Below are 18,141 nucleotides of genomic sequence, written 5' to 3' on the forward strand. Positions count from 1 at the left end.
GAGTCATTGTAGTAATTGTTGAGAAAAGCTGAGTTACATTTTGTTTTGCTTGAGGACAAGTAAAGTTCTAAGTTTGGGGTTGTGATAACGGTTGAAAATACCACTATCTGTGATGAGATTTTGATACTAAATGCACCTTTTTCTACTTAGAAACTTGCTTGAAATCATGTTTTTCTATTAAGTTGTGTGAATAAAAGAGTTAAGGTTGAACTTGATGATTTTATGACTAAATTCCCTTGTTTTGGCAAGAAATGAGATAATATGGAAGCAGAGCTAAAGTGCCAAGGAGATGGAGCTCAGAAAGATCTGAAAAAGCACTAGAAAGGAGGAACGCCCGAAGCTTGAGCACCTTTTTTGGAGCCCTTAGTGCCAAAGCCTACCGCACACTGCCTGGGCGCCCTTTTTGGGGCGCTGAGCGCCACTTTTCCTGAAGAACCACACCTGTTTGCCCTTTGAGTGAAGCTGAGCGCCAGTTTTAGTATAGCAGCATGCTCGGGAGCCCTAAGTGGGGCGCTGAGCGCCAGCGAGATGGGCTTGGGCTTTGTTTCTGTTGTGATTCTGCTTTATTTGAAGGACACATACGCCCTAGGTTTTGTATCTTTGGCAAAGGAGGCGTAGCAACACACACTTCCACTCTTTGAAGGCAGATTTGGATGCGGGAGCCTCCATCTTCAACTTTTAGGGTTTTTCTATCTCATTCTTCTCCATTGTACATCTAGTTTCACCATGACAATGGGGAACTAACTTCTATTTGTTGTTGGGGGATGAAGTAACCTTGTGAACTCTCATGTATTTGAATTGATTCTTAATAATTTATGCTTCTTTCATTAATTGTTAGGGTAATTCTTTTGTGATGAATGCTTGCTTTGTTCAACTCATTCATAGTATGATGTATAAATTGCATGAGTGTCGGGAGGTTCCTTACAATTCAGGTTCTTGTAGAATTATTCCCAAGAGTAGTATTTCTCAGGGATGGGGGTATGAGTCTTGGTCGTCTTAAGCTCCTGATCTTAAGAATTAATTATTAGGAATGCTAGGAATCGTATGAACTAGTAATTAAGGATAGGCTTTCTTCACCGAGGGATCGGGTTTTAAGTAATTTAGTGAGTGACGTTGACTTTAATGAAAGAAGAAGAATTCTTATATACATGAGAGTAAACTTGGTGAAATCTACCCCAACAACATATTCATCTCATAACATAAACATCATCCGTTCATCGTTGTGCTACTCTTCAATTGATCAAAACTACATTCATATTTAATTTACTGTATTTGCAATCTAAACCAATGATTTCGTTCATTTTAAGTCTTAATTAATCAAGTTATCACACGATTGTCTAGTGTCGAGAGTCTCTTGGGACACGATACTTGGTCTTACCATTTTATATTACTTGTACGATCTGGTACACTTGCCGGTGACTCAACAAGCATATTTAAGCACACAAAGAGTGACATAATGGTCACAACCCATAAATAAGATTATAAGACTTACAGAGTTATTGTGACAGATGTATGTTCTTCATCTTCAACATGATTTCTTGTTATGGTTTTGTTGGTAAAGACCATTGCAACTTGAATAAACTAATTTTGTATTCTTTATTATCTTCATTGTAATCTTTAAAGTTCATCTTCATAAACATTGGATGCTTGAAAAGGAAAGATATGATATGATTCTTTCAGACGTTTTCATCACCTATTCTCTCCTTAAGAAAACAATTCAAACAATACTTGCAAATATCACAATTAATTGTAGTTAAACAAAATCACATAAGGTTGTTAGTTTCCTTCTTTAGAAAATCAAATGATCATTACTTTATTAAAACAAGGTAAACAAAGATATTATACTCATTGAGATGAACTTCTTCCTAACTTAATCTTATCTAGAAAATATATAGTAATTATGGCTTATATTGATTTATATTAAGAAACTATAATTCATTAAATAAGGTCCATTTAGACCATTTATTTAAACCATTATACTGTTTGTTCTTTAAACAAAACATAAACTTTGTAAGGTCCATAGTTTTATTCAAATATCACAAAAATACACATTAAAATGTTCATGTTGTATAACATATAACACTTAAAGTGTTTATTATAGTTAAAACTATTGAATGATCTACTAGTATTAAACTGCCTAATGAGTACTAAGGATTAGACCATCTAAGGTCTCAACATTAAATACTTATCTCTTCTTTAAGCAACATAATGGTAATTGGAATGGCTTATCAAGCCTTGGTCAAAAAGCTTTCAATCGAATTCAAAAGGACCATTTGAGGCATATAGCGTTTCTAGAGTTAACATGAGGTGTGTTAGAATAAGTGTTGACATGAAGCAACTTTTATACGTCCTTCAAGAGATATTTGGCATTGATGTATGTTTTATGAGATTAGTAGATGTGAGGATGAGACAATTCTCATACCACAAAATAAGTTGATGATGACTTTTGTTTAGTACAGCGTTAACTTAAAGTATTATGTTCATGTATGTCGTCTCATAAAGACTTCACTTATAAAATGAAGCAAGAAAAACATATGTTGTATGAATTGTCAAAAAAAATATAACGTGTCTTGCATTATTTATCTTTTGAAAAACATGTGTGTATTACAAATGTAGTGTTTTCATTATTTATGTTTTATTGTTTAACAACACTTGATCAAAATCTTATATAAGATGTATTAGATCATAATCTAACATAACTAAATATTAAATTTATATATAACAATTTATTAAAGTCATAATTTTCAAAAGTTGTTTAAAATTACTTACAAAAGTAAATATTTATAAAAAAGGCAAATCTTAAAAAAAGAAGTACATGACCAAAATATAATTTTATCCATAAAATTGAAACTTGTTTCTGATAGCTCCTTTAATCAAAATAATAAATACTAACAAATTGTTTGGTTGATCTCATTTACAAGTAAATGACTGGTTATTTGTTTTCTTTTTTATTTTACTTTATGCTTGTTGAATAAAGTCATTAATATGAAATGGTCAAAAGTTTTTCCATTTTTCCATTTATTTGTCTCAAACCTGATCCAAGAGTCGAGTTTCTTGTCACTTTGAACTAAAGGAGTTGGTACTCATTAATTTCTATGTTAAATTGTTCTTTTTTTCTTATATGGGTTTCGAATAAAAAACTGATTTCATTTTATTCTGCACATTACTTGCTAATTTGGTTTAAAGCTCAGGATTTTAATAAATGCGTGCAATTTTAAAGTATGTTTATCAGTAGTTACTAGATGATTTTGACACCGTAACCAATGTAAGAATGGAGATGCATCTACGCATGTCAAGCTTTGACCTATGCATCATGTGAATCATCTTCGAATTTAATTCATGAATTATCACCACTCAACTAATTTTTTATTCAAAGATTAGGTGTTGACATGAATTCTTTTCTTGCTGTGCTCCTTCTTTTCTTAATTAATCAATATAAATGTATACACTTTAATAGTTAATGTGTAGCCCTCAGACGCACTCAACGCAAGCACCATACCTGAACTCGTCAAATTTTTTTGCTTTTTTCCTCCTGGGGCTGCGAATTTTCCAACTAAGTAACAACGATATTAGGCATTTATTAATTTTGCAGACCCATACTTGAGCGTGATGATATCATTCCTTTCATATTTTGGAAACCTCATGAGGTTAGTAACACAGGGAAACTATTTTCATTTATTTAAAAATTTAGATAACTGTTTTAAAGTTAACAAAATTACTTTACATAGAGTTTATTATTCAATAATATTAAATAAATATTGTACATTGTATATAACTTTTTTCTTACCAGTACAAATGTTAAATTGACTATTTCAGAAAATGAAAAATTTCCTAAAATTATATATATATATATATATATATATATATATATATATATATATATATATATATATATATATATATATATATATATATATATATAACATACAGATACATATACACTGATTATATCAACCATAATCAAACATCTTATAAATGGAAGTAATAATAATAACATTCTTAATCTTTTCACATAAATAATTCAAACATAATGAATTACTTGATTCTCGATATTTAACCATTGATGTCATCTCCAACATCTCACACTTAGACCATTGGTTTATCTACCCATTAGCATCTATGTTAACTATCTACTATAACCATTATAGTAACACCGTTATCAACATAACAACACTTGGAACATCTCAAGTACCATAACCATCATCATAGATACACCATCATCATGATTATCCCATCCATGAACAACACCATGAGCATCATTGTAGTCTTGCCACATAGATCATATATAGTCTCCCCTACAGATTTGCTCAAGTATTCCCGCAATCCAACTAAGGAACATGTAGTCCTGCCACACAAGGATAAGGAACACACCTTTACCCCTACACAAGGAAGGCTCAATACCCGAACAACTCTTCCAATGCACACAAGGCAAAAGGAAGCACCTATCCGTAGATAGAACCAGGATTTACGAGGTATATCAAGTAAACTTATCCTCCACTCTCATGCTCATCAATCACATACTCAGGTACATCCTAACACTCACTCATGCTCCACTCTCAACCACAAGTCGAACTAACCCTAAACATAACCACTAAACTCGATATCTTATTATCATCATGTTCCACAGCTCCTCAGGCTTGGTCCACATCCATTTTTACTCAAATTCGCTATTTTTCACCAAAATGCACTGTGATAATCGATTATCACTTAAGATAATCGATTATCTCAATAAAATTTATCTAGAAACATCACACAGGAAAGGATAATTGATTATCATCCCAGATAATCGATTATTCTCGAAACCACACTCAAAACCAACGAACAAATAATCGATTATAACTAATGATAATTGATCATTGCTGAATTAAAACACATTCTGGACATGATGCAAGCATTCAAACATACATACATCAACCCTAAATCACTTAGAAACATACTTAACACATCATACATGCATTCAAGCATCACATACTCATGCAAACATACTCAAACACATATAATACATCACTTGAATCATCCAAATCCAATCATTGACATGTTATACTCCCAATTATACTGCATATGATTATTACCATACCCTTATTGATGGGAGAAAGGGCCAAAAACAATAGCAACTTAACAAAGAGTAATAACACAGCGGAAATTCAATCCCCCTTCTTGTGAGCATCGACAAGGAGCACTAAACAAATAGCGCAAAAACAAAATCCAAAGCATAAAAAGACACTAACAATTTTTAACATGGAAAACCCTTCAATTCATGGGTAAAAACCACGAATTGTCTAGACCAAAGAAAAATTGATTGTGATCAATAATATGGTGCAAAAGAGTCTCCGATAAAACCACCAAACGGGGTTTTCAATCAGTCAAACTAACTAAGCATAATGCTTACAAATGAGAACAAAGAAGATGAAAATTCTCCAAAACAAAGTTACTAATGCGAGACTGTTTTCTCCCAAACTAGACCTCCGGTTGATGATCTGAATGGTCAGAATGAAGAACCATACGTCTGGAACCCACTGTCCCTAAATCAGCTTAATCTAACGGTGAATGAAAACACCAATGTAGGTTTTATGTTATGCGGGAATGACTTCTCTTCCTTTCTCTCTCACTTGGTTTTTCCCTCTCTTCAAATGACTCTAATGTTACCCATTTCCACTAAAATAAAGAAAGACATAATGGTCCACATTATTTGGCCTATTTTCTACATAGGAAGGGAGTCCAATAACCCAACACTTACAACATATATTTGCATGCAAACCCCCAAGCATCATAATTTTATTCTCTCTTAGCATCAAACTCTCTTTTGGGATAACCCAACAAAACATACATAATACATTCATAGGAAAACCCATCACAAATATTATCAAAAACCTATTCTCATGCACACACAAACCCTTGTCCAACAATAACAACAAATAATCATAATCATAATCATATAACACATATCAAACAAGTATTTTCATGCAAGTAAATCGAGAATGCATAGCATACAACAAACAATGGTACGTTTCCACATACCTTGGCTAATACTAGGGTTTTATCTAACTTCAGAAACACCACAAATCCTCTCTTGCACTAAGGTTTTCTGCAGTTTTTCCTTTTTTCTCCTAAAAAACATTTTTTTCCACCCTTATCTTTCTAATTTTCATTTTTTGATTTTAGGATAACAAAATGCAAACCCTTTTTTACTCTTCTCCATTTTATCTTCTTCTATTCTATCTTTATCTTTTTAGTTTTAATAAAATCTCTCAGTTTATCTCTAAAATCACTAAGGTTTCTTCTCTTATTCTTTCTTAACTACTTTTTAAAATATCATCAACCACCAAATCTTTTTAAAATCCACATAATCTTTTAAAATATCTAATAATATCTAATAATGATTTTCTTTAATAATAATATATCTTTCATTCTTTAAACCCACCAAGATCATATCTCCTATTTTCATATAATTAATTTTTAAAATAAAAACTAAATCTTCTAAAAGATTTACCTAATATCATTTTATTAAATACCCAGATTATTTAATTTACATGTTTTTCCTTTCTAAAGTCTCTTAATTAATTTCTATATCAATTATATAAAGGTAAAAGACTTTTTTCCTAAACAAAAATATAATAATAAAAAAATAACATAACAATTATGTTCTACCAAAAATATAAATTCAAAAACACTAATTTTCAAACAAAAACCCAAAGTTCAAAATTATTTTACTTTTAAAACCTCTATTATACTTCATTTTTATTTTAAGTTTTTATCCTCTCCTTAAATTCTTATTTCAGAAATAGTTCTCAATTTCGATTTTTTTATTTCATATTTTATATTAAATTGTAATAATTAAAAAATGAAACATGCGATTTCGATAGTGTTACATGACGACTGACAACCCCTATTATGATTTTCATGTAACCACATGTTATTCAAATAATAAGTCAATATTAAATTATTTAACGAACGATAAATAATAAAAACATAGAAAAGGTTAATTAACTAGACAAAAAAACCATTTTATTAATGAATCACGGTTTGAGTTAGATAGTGTTAAATGACGACAATCAGCCAATTATGATTTTGGTATAACAACTAGCTATTCAAATCATAAACCAATGCTAAATTATTTAATAAAAGATAAATAATAAACACATAGAAAGAAATTTGAATTAACTAGACAATGAACACATATTTCTATTAAATACTAACTTATATCTATAATTTCATCTCGTAGAATTAGTTTACGTGAAGGGAATTTTGGTTAAAACAAATTAAATAAAGTTATCTAAGGAGGTGGAAATAGAAAAACAGGGGACAAGTAGTAATGAAATTGCTAAATTGACCTTGCCGAATTTGAAAGAGGTTTTGAGCCCAAGTATATAGAGTCCGACAGAAACATATGACTCAAAAATATGGTCCGCACTCTGAAGTTTCTATTCAATTCAAAATTGAAAGTGGAAAAAGAATACCTTGTGTGATTGAAGTGAAGAGTGTGAAGATGGCGATGGAAGTGGAGAACAATCACAATCAACAATTAGGGTTTCCGTTCTGGAAACCGCTCCGTCGCAAGTTCGGGCCCGACTCTCCTTTCTTCGCTCCCGGCAATCTCGAACGAGAACTTCTTGCCAAACAGGTTTTTTTGTTTTTTTGTAATTGTTTGGTATGTGATTAAATGATGTTAAGTACTGAATTTTTAGATTTAACATTTACTTACCCCTTGTATTTCAAAGGTTGCTTTGGAATTGACAGAAGAGAAGGAACAGCTTGAGAAATGGATGCAAGAGGAAGAAGGAAGGTACTGATCCTTATATGATAGCTTCATATCCTTAGCATTATGTGAGATCGAAATCACTTCTGGCAGATGATTTTCGAATGTGGGGCTTCGTTTTCACTATAGATTGTCATTATTTCTAGTTCTCTAAATGCAGTTTTTTTTTTTTGTTCTACTTAGTTCTTGATGAAGGTGCTTCTTTATTATATAATTGTTGTGGTTAATTTATTTATCTGAATACATGCTGAAGAAACACAATTTGTTGGTATTATACTCTGTTGCTCGAGAAAGTTGTTATCGTTTGATCCCCATAGGTTAAATCAGTTCTTGAATGAAAAATTTAGTCCCTACAAGGTTGCAAAGGGTAGAAAACTTCTGTAACATGGTGTGTATTAATAAGAGGATAGGGAATAAAACGTGGGCATTTTAGGTTAAAATAATCATTTGGCCCCTATAGGTGAAACTCGTTTAGAACTCAATTCCTTAATGAAAAAAAAAAAAAATCAGTCTCTATAAGGGGTGTATAGGGATTTTGGGGGGAAGGGTGTTGATACAAAAACTGAATTTTTGAATGATTGTTACCTATAGGGGCCTAATAATCATCTTACTTTTAACTTTGAATTTTACTATGACGAGTGACAGTCCACGTGCCTCATCTCAAATTCTATTTTTTTTGTGCAGGGAAATCTTTTGTCCCATTGTTGGCTGTGGTGCACGCTTGACTTCAATGGATGACTTCGAGAATCACTATAATGCAAGGCATACTGCATCTTGTTCTGTGTGCTTTAGAGTTTACCCAACGTCTCGGTTGCTCAGCATACATGTATCTGAAGTGCATGATTCTTTCTTTCAGGCAAAAGTTGCACGTGGTTACGATATGGTGTGTAAGTGTAAAGATGATTCATTGTGCTATCACGATACAATTCCTTATAATATTGCATCTATAAGATATTCCTGGTCTTAGATCATTGTTGAAGAATTGACTAGTTGGATATACGTAGCCTTCTTCAGTGTGGGACATTCAAAATTACTTCTGTTTCTTCTATTTTCTCTGATAAAGTATACCCTATATTTTTTTCTTTTATATTTATATAACCTTACAAGTTGACAGCAAAACTTCATTAACGGTTTGGTTTTCAAATACTGCTTAAAACTTTTTTTTTGCCTTCCTTACATGCTTTTTATCTGTTATTTCTTTGGAACCTAACTGTATAGGCTATTATCATTTTGTGCATCCACATATTTAATTATTCACTTGATGCCAACTTGTTAATGTGTTTCTTGTCCTTGTTATATAGTATGAATGCTTGGTGGAAAAGTGTGGTTTGAAATTCAAAAGCTACAATCGTAGGCATCAGCATCTGGTTGACAAGCATAAATTTCCCACCTCATTTGAGTTTTTCAAGAAGGCTAAACCTTCAAAGAAACAGAGATTGAAGTCCCAACAAAAAAAATCTGTTCCTAAGGAGAAGGATGCAGGAATGATGGAAGTGGAAAACGCAACCGTGGATGACCTTGTTTCAGCAGTCTCTAAACTGAGCACTTCTGACTCCACCCCTTCAAATATCAGCTTTGGTCGCCGCAGCAAAGGCTTGTCATTCGTCCCTCGAACTGTTCAGCGCAGAGATCAATCAAACCCAGCAGCATCTGGGACAAAGAGATAAAGCTTGCACTCAAACCACTCTGCATTCTTAATTGCAAAATGATCAAATATTCAGATACTGCTTCATTATAAGATGTGTGTCTTGTGCTCAAAGTTTGAAGAAGCTGATAAAGTTGAAGATAGGAAAAGCAGATCATGCTGGAGGATGTAATAAGCAGCTTGCGGCAGTTTTATATTTTCAATGCGCCCCGTTGTGGCTATAACACAGGCATTGTGGACATGCGAATATCCCTTGGCTTTCTGTGGAGATATTATGCTTAATTTTGTATGATATGGTCCTGTTAGTCTTAACGCATTTACTGAATAGCTACTTTGTGATTAGTTTAAAGAAAACACTCTTGAAGCTTGTGATATGCTTAACCCAGTGACGGAATATCCCGCTAGTTAGTGAATGGTTCAGGCTTCCTGTCAGCATGATATGTGATTTCTATTTCTGTAAAATTTGATTTGGTAAATTGGTTAACACGAAGTTCTTCTGCTTAATATTTTTTTTCATTTTACATGCAACTGAGACCACTTGAGAATTTGTACGGTTTTTTGCAACCTTTCCAACATGGATTCATGTTTGATTCATAGACTCTGGGAACTGCTTTTTCTGATTTGATAATTAACGTAGTTGTACATCACAGCTCAGGCAATACAAGCCTGCACTCAAAGACAGCGTTTTGATTTTCTTTACAAGGATCAAACATACCTTTGAGATAGAAAATATAATGTAATGTATAAAATTAAAGTAAAAAATGAAGTGTAGCAATTGAAATAATTCGTTTATCGTTGCAATTATTGAAAATAAAGATATATTACAGCACTTATTCATGATAATAAGGGTGTGGTTGGTAGAGTGGAGGAAAATTTGATGGAGGGAACTGATTGTCTTGGTAGAGGGAGAGAGAAATAATTTCTAAGGCCATTATACTTTTTCTCGCATTTTTCACAAGAAATGAAAAAAAAAAAAAAAAAGCTTCCAAAACATTCTATTTCCCATCTACGTTTACTTTATTAAGCAACTAAATATTTAATCTTATTTTCATCAATTTCTCATTTCTCAGGTTATTTCTTGTTTTGATTATTCTTTCTATTTAGTTTTTCTCTAAAACACTGAAAAAAATGAGATTGATATCACTTTGCAGCATACCAGCATCACCACTGCCATCATATATGCTGGTGGATACCCTCCCACACAAAAATTTGAAAGACTGATTGATAATTTCTCAAATCAATTGACTCTTTTGCAACCACGGCATATCGCACATCCTAAAACAATACTCATATCTTAATTACAGCAACCTAAAACTATCAGCAGAAATTTGTTTTACTTTATCTTCCTGATAAAATTTCGCCGAAGCATTGATAGTTAACACTGCTCATTGGATTTCCCAAAGTGGATAGAAACATGGTTTGACTACCTCAAAAAACTAACATGTTTGAAATAAAAAAGATTAAAATAACATGATTTACCACAAAAGATGCGACAAAGTCTATGTGAGCTAAATATAGAAAAACGATCTGTCCATGAAACTGTGGCTACAACCGCTCATCTCCATGCATCTCAAACATTTCCATCATTCAGAGCCTCCGCAGAGTCACATAGCTTCATTCACATATCAAACACACGTATAGCAACATGCAAGCGTGGATATTCAGATCCTCCCAACCTTCCCACAAGAAGAAATACCCTTCCAACCCCAACTCCCGCCTTCTCACCCTCCTCGCCGCCACACTCGCCACCACTCTCTTCCTCCTCTTCATCTTCCGCCACACCCTCATCGACCCCAACAGCCTCTGCATCTACACCGCCAAACCCCTCCGCCTCACCAACTCTGAGTCCGTCATCGCCGCCGAGTTCGACGACACACCCCTCACCCTCGTCACCATCCTCCACTACGCCACCGCGCTCGCGCTCCCGCAACAGACCAAGGGCGAGATCCGACGCACCTTCGACGTCCTCCAATCCCTCGCCCCATGCAACTTCCTCGTATTCGGTCTCGGCCACGACTCCCTCATGTGGGACTCCTTCAATCCACGTGGCACCACGTTGTTCCTTGAGGAAGATCCCAAGTGGACCCTCGCCGCCCTCCAACGCTTCCCCATCATACGCGCCCACACAGTGCGTTACCAGACGCGCCTCTCCGACGCCAAGACCCTCCTAACCTCTTACAAAAGGGATTGTGGCGGCACCACCTCTACCGGTCATCCCTTAAAGGGTGACTTGCGGTGCGTGCTGGCACTCAGCAACCTGCCGAATGATGTGTACGATCGTGATTGGGATGTGATAATGATCGACGGGCCCCGAGGGTATTTTCCCGCTGCACCGGGGAGGATGGCGGTGATATACTCAGCTGCCATGATGGCGCGTGGGAGGAGAAATTCGGGCGTGACACACGTGTTTCTTCATGACGTAGATAGGGAGATTGAGAAACATTATGCGAGGGAATTTTTGTGCATGAAATATAGGGTTGGGGGTATTAGGAAGCTTTGGCATTTTGTTATTCCACCAGTTGTTAATGCTACTGATATTAGTCATGGATTTTGCTGAATTTTATGCTTTCTTTTGCTTTATGTTCAATGATTACACACCCCTTGTTTACCATTTCTCCAATTTTAATTACAATTTCTGTTTTCTAGTACTCAAACAAGTTCTATCATCTCTCTCTTCTTCGTTTTTTCTTTTACATGTTCAGACGTTTCTTTACCTCTTCATGCAATATTATCAAAGTTTGTGTTCAAGTTTTTTAAGGAAAATTATTCATGGTCATTTCTTATTTTGTCCACACTTATCATATACTTTTTTTTTAACTTTTTCTTCTTATTACATCATATATATATATAAGGAAAATGTTATTTGGACAACAAAAGTTTGACACAATTTTGACAACGGCGACGTGGCAGCTGTGCATTGGCTCAGTGAACCGGGGTGAGGGGTATTTTGGGTTTTTTCTGGTTTGTTTTCAATTCACTGAGCCAATGCACAGCTGCCACGTCGCCGTTGTCAAAATTGTGTCAAACTTTTGTTGTCAAAATAACATTTTCCTATATATAAATCTATCATTTTGTAAGTACATACTAAGTATTAATGCACCGTTTTTATATCCATGAATCATTACTTTTTTTAAGTATATAATACTTATTTAGGATTTCTCGCTTTTTTATTTGTCTTCTTTTGATGGGTAAAACAACTGCACAATTTGAGATTGTTCTGCACCAAATTTAAGAGAGACATTTAAAGAAAGGGAAACTAAGCCACAAATAAATCGGATTGTGCCAAAAAAAATAGTTAAAAACAGTTTATCTCACTTGGAGATATGCAATACATTGCTTGCTTCGTGACATGTTTCTATGCACTCTGTTAGTGCATAGAGTGCATATGGCTCTATAAACGGAAATTTAAGGGAGTCTACTCTTTTTGCACGTTGAATGATTTGAAATAAAACAATAAGCAGATAAAGTATAAACAGAACTTTTACACTCGTTTATTCCTAACTCAAGGGTTATGTCAAGGTCTCTTTCATATATACTATTTAAGATATTTCATTAATCAAAATACTTTATTACAGCTAATACAATCTCTCCAAACATCACCGGTATCAATCTTTATAAGTTACACAATAAAGTTTTTCCAGACATTAAGTTTAACATCTCCAAGCACTAGTACATTTAAAGGAAATGGCACCGGTTAAATTCGCTAATAGGCACCGTTTTTTGAACCGAGGCATATTCAGACGAGGTAAAAAGTGATCAACTTTATGCCTCGGTTCTGGAACGAGACAAAAAACGGTACGATTCGGCCTCGGTTATCAGAACCGAGATTGTTCTTCTCCTTCTACTGCCTCGGTTGGAAGCTAAACCGAGGCAGTAGGGTCTTTTTTTTATTTTTTTTTTCGTTATGCATTATCAGTAGGGTTTTTGAACAAGGAGAGAACTCAGATTAAGCAAAACCCTCACCCCTTTTTGTAGATCTGAACACATTAGCTTGCTTTGAAAATGATGGCAAATTAACACAGGAATTTAATTTTGGTGCCTCAAGCAAATTAACACAGAAAAGTTAACACAGGCAACATCAGATCTGACCCTAATTTTACCCCAATCTCAGATTCAAAGATGCAAGTAAAACAAAATCTCAGATTCGAAAAACCCTAATCTGACCCTAATTTTACCCCAATCTGACCCTAATCTCAGATTCGCACCACCACCATCAACATCAGAAAAACCCTAATCTGACCACCACCACCACCACTATCACCGCCGCCACCATTGACGCACCACCACCGCTTGCTCTTCCCTCTAGAGGCGACGCACTCGCAGGAGATTTTGGAGACCGAGAGAGCGACGGAGCTAGACCGAGGGGAGAGAGGCGCGAGAGCGAGGGAGGCGAGGTGAGGGGAGGGAGGCGCGAGAGCGAGGGAGGCGAGGGGAGGGGAGGGAGGCGCGAGAGCGAGGGAGGCGCGAGAGCGAGAGGGAGGCGAGGTGAGGGGAGGGAGGCGCGAGAGCGAGAGGAAGGCGAGGTGAGGGGAGGGAGGCGCGAGAGCGAGAGGGAGGCGAGGTGAGGGGAGGGAGGCGCGAGAGCGAGAGGGAGGCGAGGGAGGCGCGAGAGCGAGGGAGGCGAGAGTGAGGGTAGGTTTTCGTTCAAACTGGGGAAAATATTTGGGGAAATAAGAGGGTTATATGCCTCGGTCCTTCTGGCCCGAGGCAGTAGAGGCTGATACGCCTCGGTCCCTCCTACCAACCGATGTAGTACACCCCTTTTTGGCACCGGTTTTTTTTAACTGTGTCAGAAACCACTAATTAGGCACTGGTTGCTTTCACAACCGAAGTAGTAACCCTTTTTGGCACCGGTCAAGTCTGAACCGAGGCCTATAAGGTCTCGTTAATTACAAAACTGCCACCGTGTCTGAATAGACAGCGGTTTGGTGTAAACCGAGGTCTATTGTGCGAGTTTAAAAGCCCATTTTGTACTAGTGAAGTATCCTTTTTAATATCTCCCTAAATTACGAATTCGCAAAATATATCAGAAAAAACTCTTAGAATATTCAAGTACTAAGTTCCAAATAAGCCACAGAAATATGGAACATAATCTTGAAAAAACTAGAGAAAGAAAGACTATCGAGACTAAAATCATCACTAAACTACATACTGGTAAGACGCTATTTAAACATGTCAATCATAAAATTTGATTATATGATGTGTTGATTAAATGTTAATTAATCTAAAATATATTTGATTATTATTATATCTAATGTACGTTAATGAGTTAAAACAAGTTCCATCAGAAATAGAATTGTGAAGACTAAATGAAAAGAGTTTGAAAGTGTACGGTAAACAAACCAAGTCACTAAAGTCAATCAAATGAGACAAGGCAATGAACCTCACTAAACGAGTCAAAGCTAATAGTAAACTTTATGATAATAAGAGAGTTAAAATAGGTCAAACTATGTGGAAGTCAAACCAAGTGATCAAATGAGTCACATTAACCAAACAAATAAAGATCAAGTAAGACCATATGGACTTAATGTCAAATCAAACAATCATATGAGCATGATGATTAGTCGAGTCAAGTATGAGTTGATGACATAAGAAAGTCAAAACTAACTAAACTAAGCCTAATAAAGCACTAGACGCACATGAGAAAAAATAAAGAATTGGGTGTGATACATTATTTACTAGAGAAAATCTGAACGTTGAAAAGAAAGATTAAATCAACAAATAGAATATCAAATTCCTTATAATGCAAATCAAGAATTAGAAGAAAATTTATTAAAGATTTGATTCGAGAAGAAGATTATTTGAATATCATATATGCTGATTAAAGGTTATGCATAAGAATTGAAGATTGCCCATATTAAAAAATATCCTATGTAATTGTTATGAGCACACAAACATTTTGAAGATTATAAAATATATAAAGAGTATCTTGAAGATTATATTCAAAGCTGCAACACTAATATAAATAAAAATTGGACAAATTCAAAACTGAAGATATCCAAGAAAAGAAAGAAAGATAGTTCAAGATTGAAAGAAAAGAAATACTCAAAAGATCATATCAAGAATTTCCCCAAGAAAACTTAAGCAATATGAAGATCATCAATGGTCATATTCTTCAACATGAATACAAGTATCAAAACCAGAATGAAGAAAAGAAAGAAGTTGAAAAGGGAGAACATAAATGAAAAAAATCACAATACACAAGAAAGGTCAAAGAAAAGCACTAAGCCTATATAGTCAAATTCTATCTAGTTGTGAGTGACATTGGGTGTGTGATTGGCCATTATTATATCAAAAGAAGTATACATTGGATATTTTGGAGAAAACTAGATTGATAACTTCAAAGTCTACTAACACACCAATATGGATTTCAATACTAAACTCCTACCTAATCAAGGGGTCTTTCTCAAATCCTGAGAAGTACTAGTTGGAAAATTGAACTATTTTATTACTACTCGCTTGACATTTCTTTTATAGTTAATGCGATGAGTAAATTTCTCAATTCTTTATATATAGATCATTGAAATGTAGTCATTCACATATTAAAGTACATTAAAGGATATCCTATAAAAGGTTTGCTATATGGTCACAATAACCATATACTAAAGTTGTTTATTATTCAAATGATGATTGGGCATCATATCCTTCTAGTAGAGGGTCCACTTATGGATATTGTATCTCTGTTTGTGGCAACTTGATCTCTTGGAAGAGTAAGAAACAAAATGTTGTGCCAAGATCTAATGTAGAAGTAGACTATATAGTTATGACCTTAATCACTTGCGAACTTGTTTGGCTTAAATAATTACTTAAAGAGATACAATTTATAGATGTCACTCAAATGACACTTATATGTGACAATCAGGTTTCTCTTCATATAAGTATTATCATGTATTTCATTAAAGGACCAAACACATTGAGATTGACTATCACTTTATTTAAGAAAAGATTGTATCTAGATACATCAAAACTGAATTTGTTAACTAAAATAATCAATTAGGAGATATTTTAACTAAGTCTTTATAGAAACCTAAAATTGATTATATTTGTAATAAGTTTGGTACATACGATTTATATGATTAGCTTGAGGGTAGACCTATCGATTTGGCTCTCCTCACATGGTTTGGTCTTAACCTACATGGGCTGAGGCCAAAGAAACTGACAAGGCCAAAAAGATCCTATTGAAAAAATACATGGAGCCAAAATATCCACAAAAGTCATGTAGGTTAGAGCTAACCCATGGACCTTCCTTTTAGAAAAGAAATTTTCATTTTAAATACAAGAAAAAATGTAATTAACTCCTAATCTATCAAATATATAAGTGTTTTTAATTTATAAAAGAATTATATACAAAAATCTTAATCGAACTAAACATATTTAATTTATTGTAAGAAGTTTTAATAAACTTGGTTACTTAATTGTATAGAAAAATTATGCACCAACATAGGACGTTAAGATATCATTATGTATTGTTAGATACAATATTATATTTTAATTTTAAATGTAAAAGACATAAGTTCATCTCTTTATATTTTCATATTTATAAATACATAATTCTATGTGCAAGTCACATTAAAAATTCATCCTATGTTTCTTTCTCTTTTATTTTAACACAACTAATTGTAAAAACTTTCCACAATTGACACAAGTCAAGATTATTTTTAATTGATGTTAGACACAACTATTTCAATAAACATGACTAGAAATACTTTTTAATGTTGTTTGTCGAATTTCTTTTGCCAACTTCTTCACCAATACCTTCTAAAATTCCTTCAAGATTTAAGATTTGTGAAAACACAATCATATTCAATGTTATTTAAAAGTTTCCCCAATTACAAGTAAAATGAAAATTGTGAGCACTTTGAACCTAAGTAACACTAGTAATTTGAAAGCAATCCCTACATGAATCAACTGAAAAGAAAATACACGGTTAAGCACAAAAATATGTTTAGCATCCATCTAAAAATAGTCTCATCAATATTAGTAAAATAAAACTAACTAATTTCAGCCAATAAAAAACCTAGGTATACATCATTAAAATATAATTACAATAATATCTACTCTAATATAACATGTATCATCATCAACTCAAAACTGCAAACTTACATCAACTGAAAATTTTCACTTGACATCGATAAAAAAAAAGTTGACCTAGTATGGGCTAAAAATGTAACTAACGTGGATAGAGAAAAACTGGACTAACATCAATCAAAAAAATAGTAAAACAAAAATAAATTGTTGAGAGTGGGATTTGAACCCACGCCCTTTCGGACCAGAACCTTAATCTGGCGCCTTAGACCAACTCGGCCATCTCAACAATTGATATCTGATATGAGTCATTAATATCTGATATAAATTATGAAATTTCACTACCACGTAACTTTTAAACGTGTTGTATTGGAAATATATCTTCCTTGAAAACGTACATTGTCTCTAACCAAAAATAACTCCTGCCAGTTGAACCCTGACGAAATGAGAACCTGCTTACATAGAACCTAGCAACTTTTCTATAACTACACTGTCGTTAAAGCTACTTCAAGAAACTGCTCATATAAAAGCGTGCTTCCCAATTTTTTATTTTCCGCTGCTTATCACAACGACAAACAAATGAGTAAGTCAAATTTAAGCATAGTGTGACAATAAGCACCAACAACAATTCCCAGTCCGGGCAAAACTCTGCGTATTCTGCGGAATTTATCAAATATTCAGTATGCAAGTGTGGACATAACATCACAAGTGCTAT

General features: G+C 34.1%; 1 protein-coding gene, 1 non-coding gene and 1 pseudogene across 2 annotated transcripts; 2 read left to right on the forward strand and 1 right to left on the reverse strand.

Moving 5' to 3' along the window:
- Positions 1-7,387: 7,387 nt before the first annotated feature.
- On the forward strand, positions 7,388-9,905 carry LOC124838759 (nucleic acid binding / zinc ion binding protein). The gene is made up of 4 exons (XM_047314446.2): positions 7,388-7,621; positions 7,719-7,783; positions 8,441-8,639; positions 9,058-9,905. Exons 1-4 carry the CDS (start codon positions 7,388-7,390, stop codon positions 9,421-9,423), a joined length of 864 nt encoding a protein of 287 aa, XP_047170402.1. The 3' UTR covers positions 9,424-9,905.
- A 922-nt stretch (positions 9,906-10,827) lies between these two features.
- LOC124838746 (arabinogalactan O-methyltransferase 1 pseudogene) lies at positions 10,828-11,958 on the forward strand (annotated as a pseudogene).
- A 5,676-nt stretch (positions 11,959-17,634) lies between these two features.
- On the reverse strand, positions 17,635-17,715 carry TRNAL-AAG (transfer RNA leucine (anticodon AAG)). Its single transcript has one exon. It is a non-coding gene; the product is annotated as a tRNA-Leu (tRNA).
- Positions 17,716-18,141: the final 426 nt, after the last annotated feature.

This window comes from Vigna umbellata, chromosome 5, assembly GCF_029865625.1.
Source record: "Vigna umbellata cultivar VRB3 chromosome 5, Vumbellata_1.0, whole genome shotgun sequence".
Taxonomy (NCBI): domain Eukaryota; kingdom Viridiplantae; phylum Streptophyta; class Magnoliopsida; order Fabales; family Fabaceae; genus Vigna; species Vigna umbellata.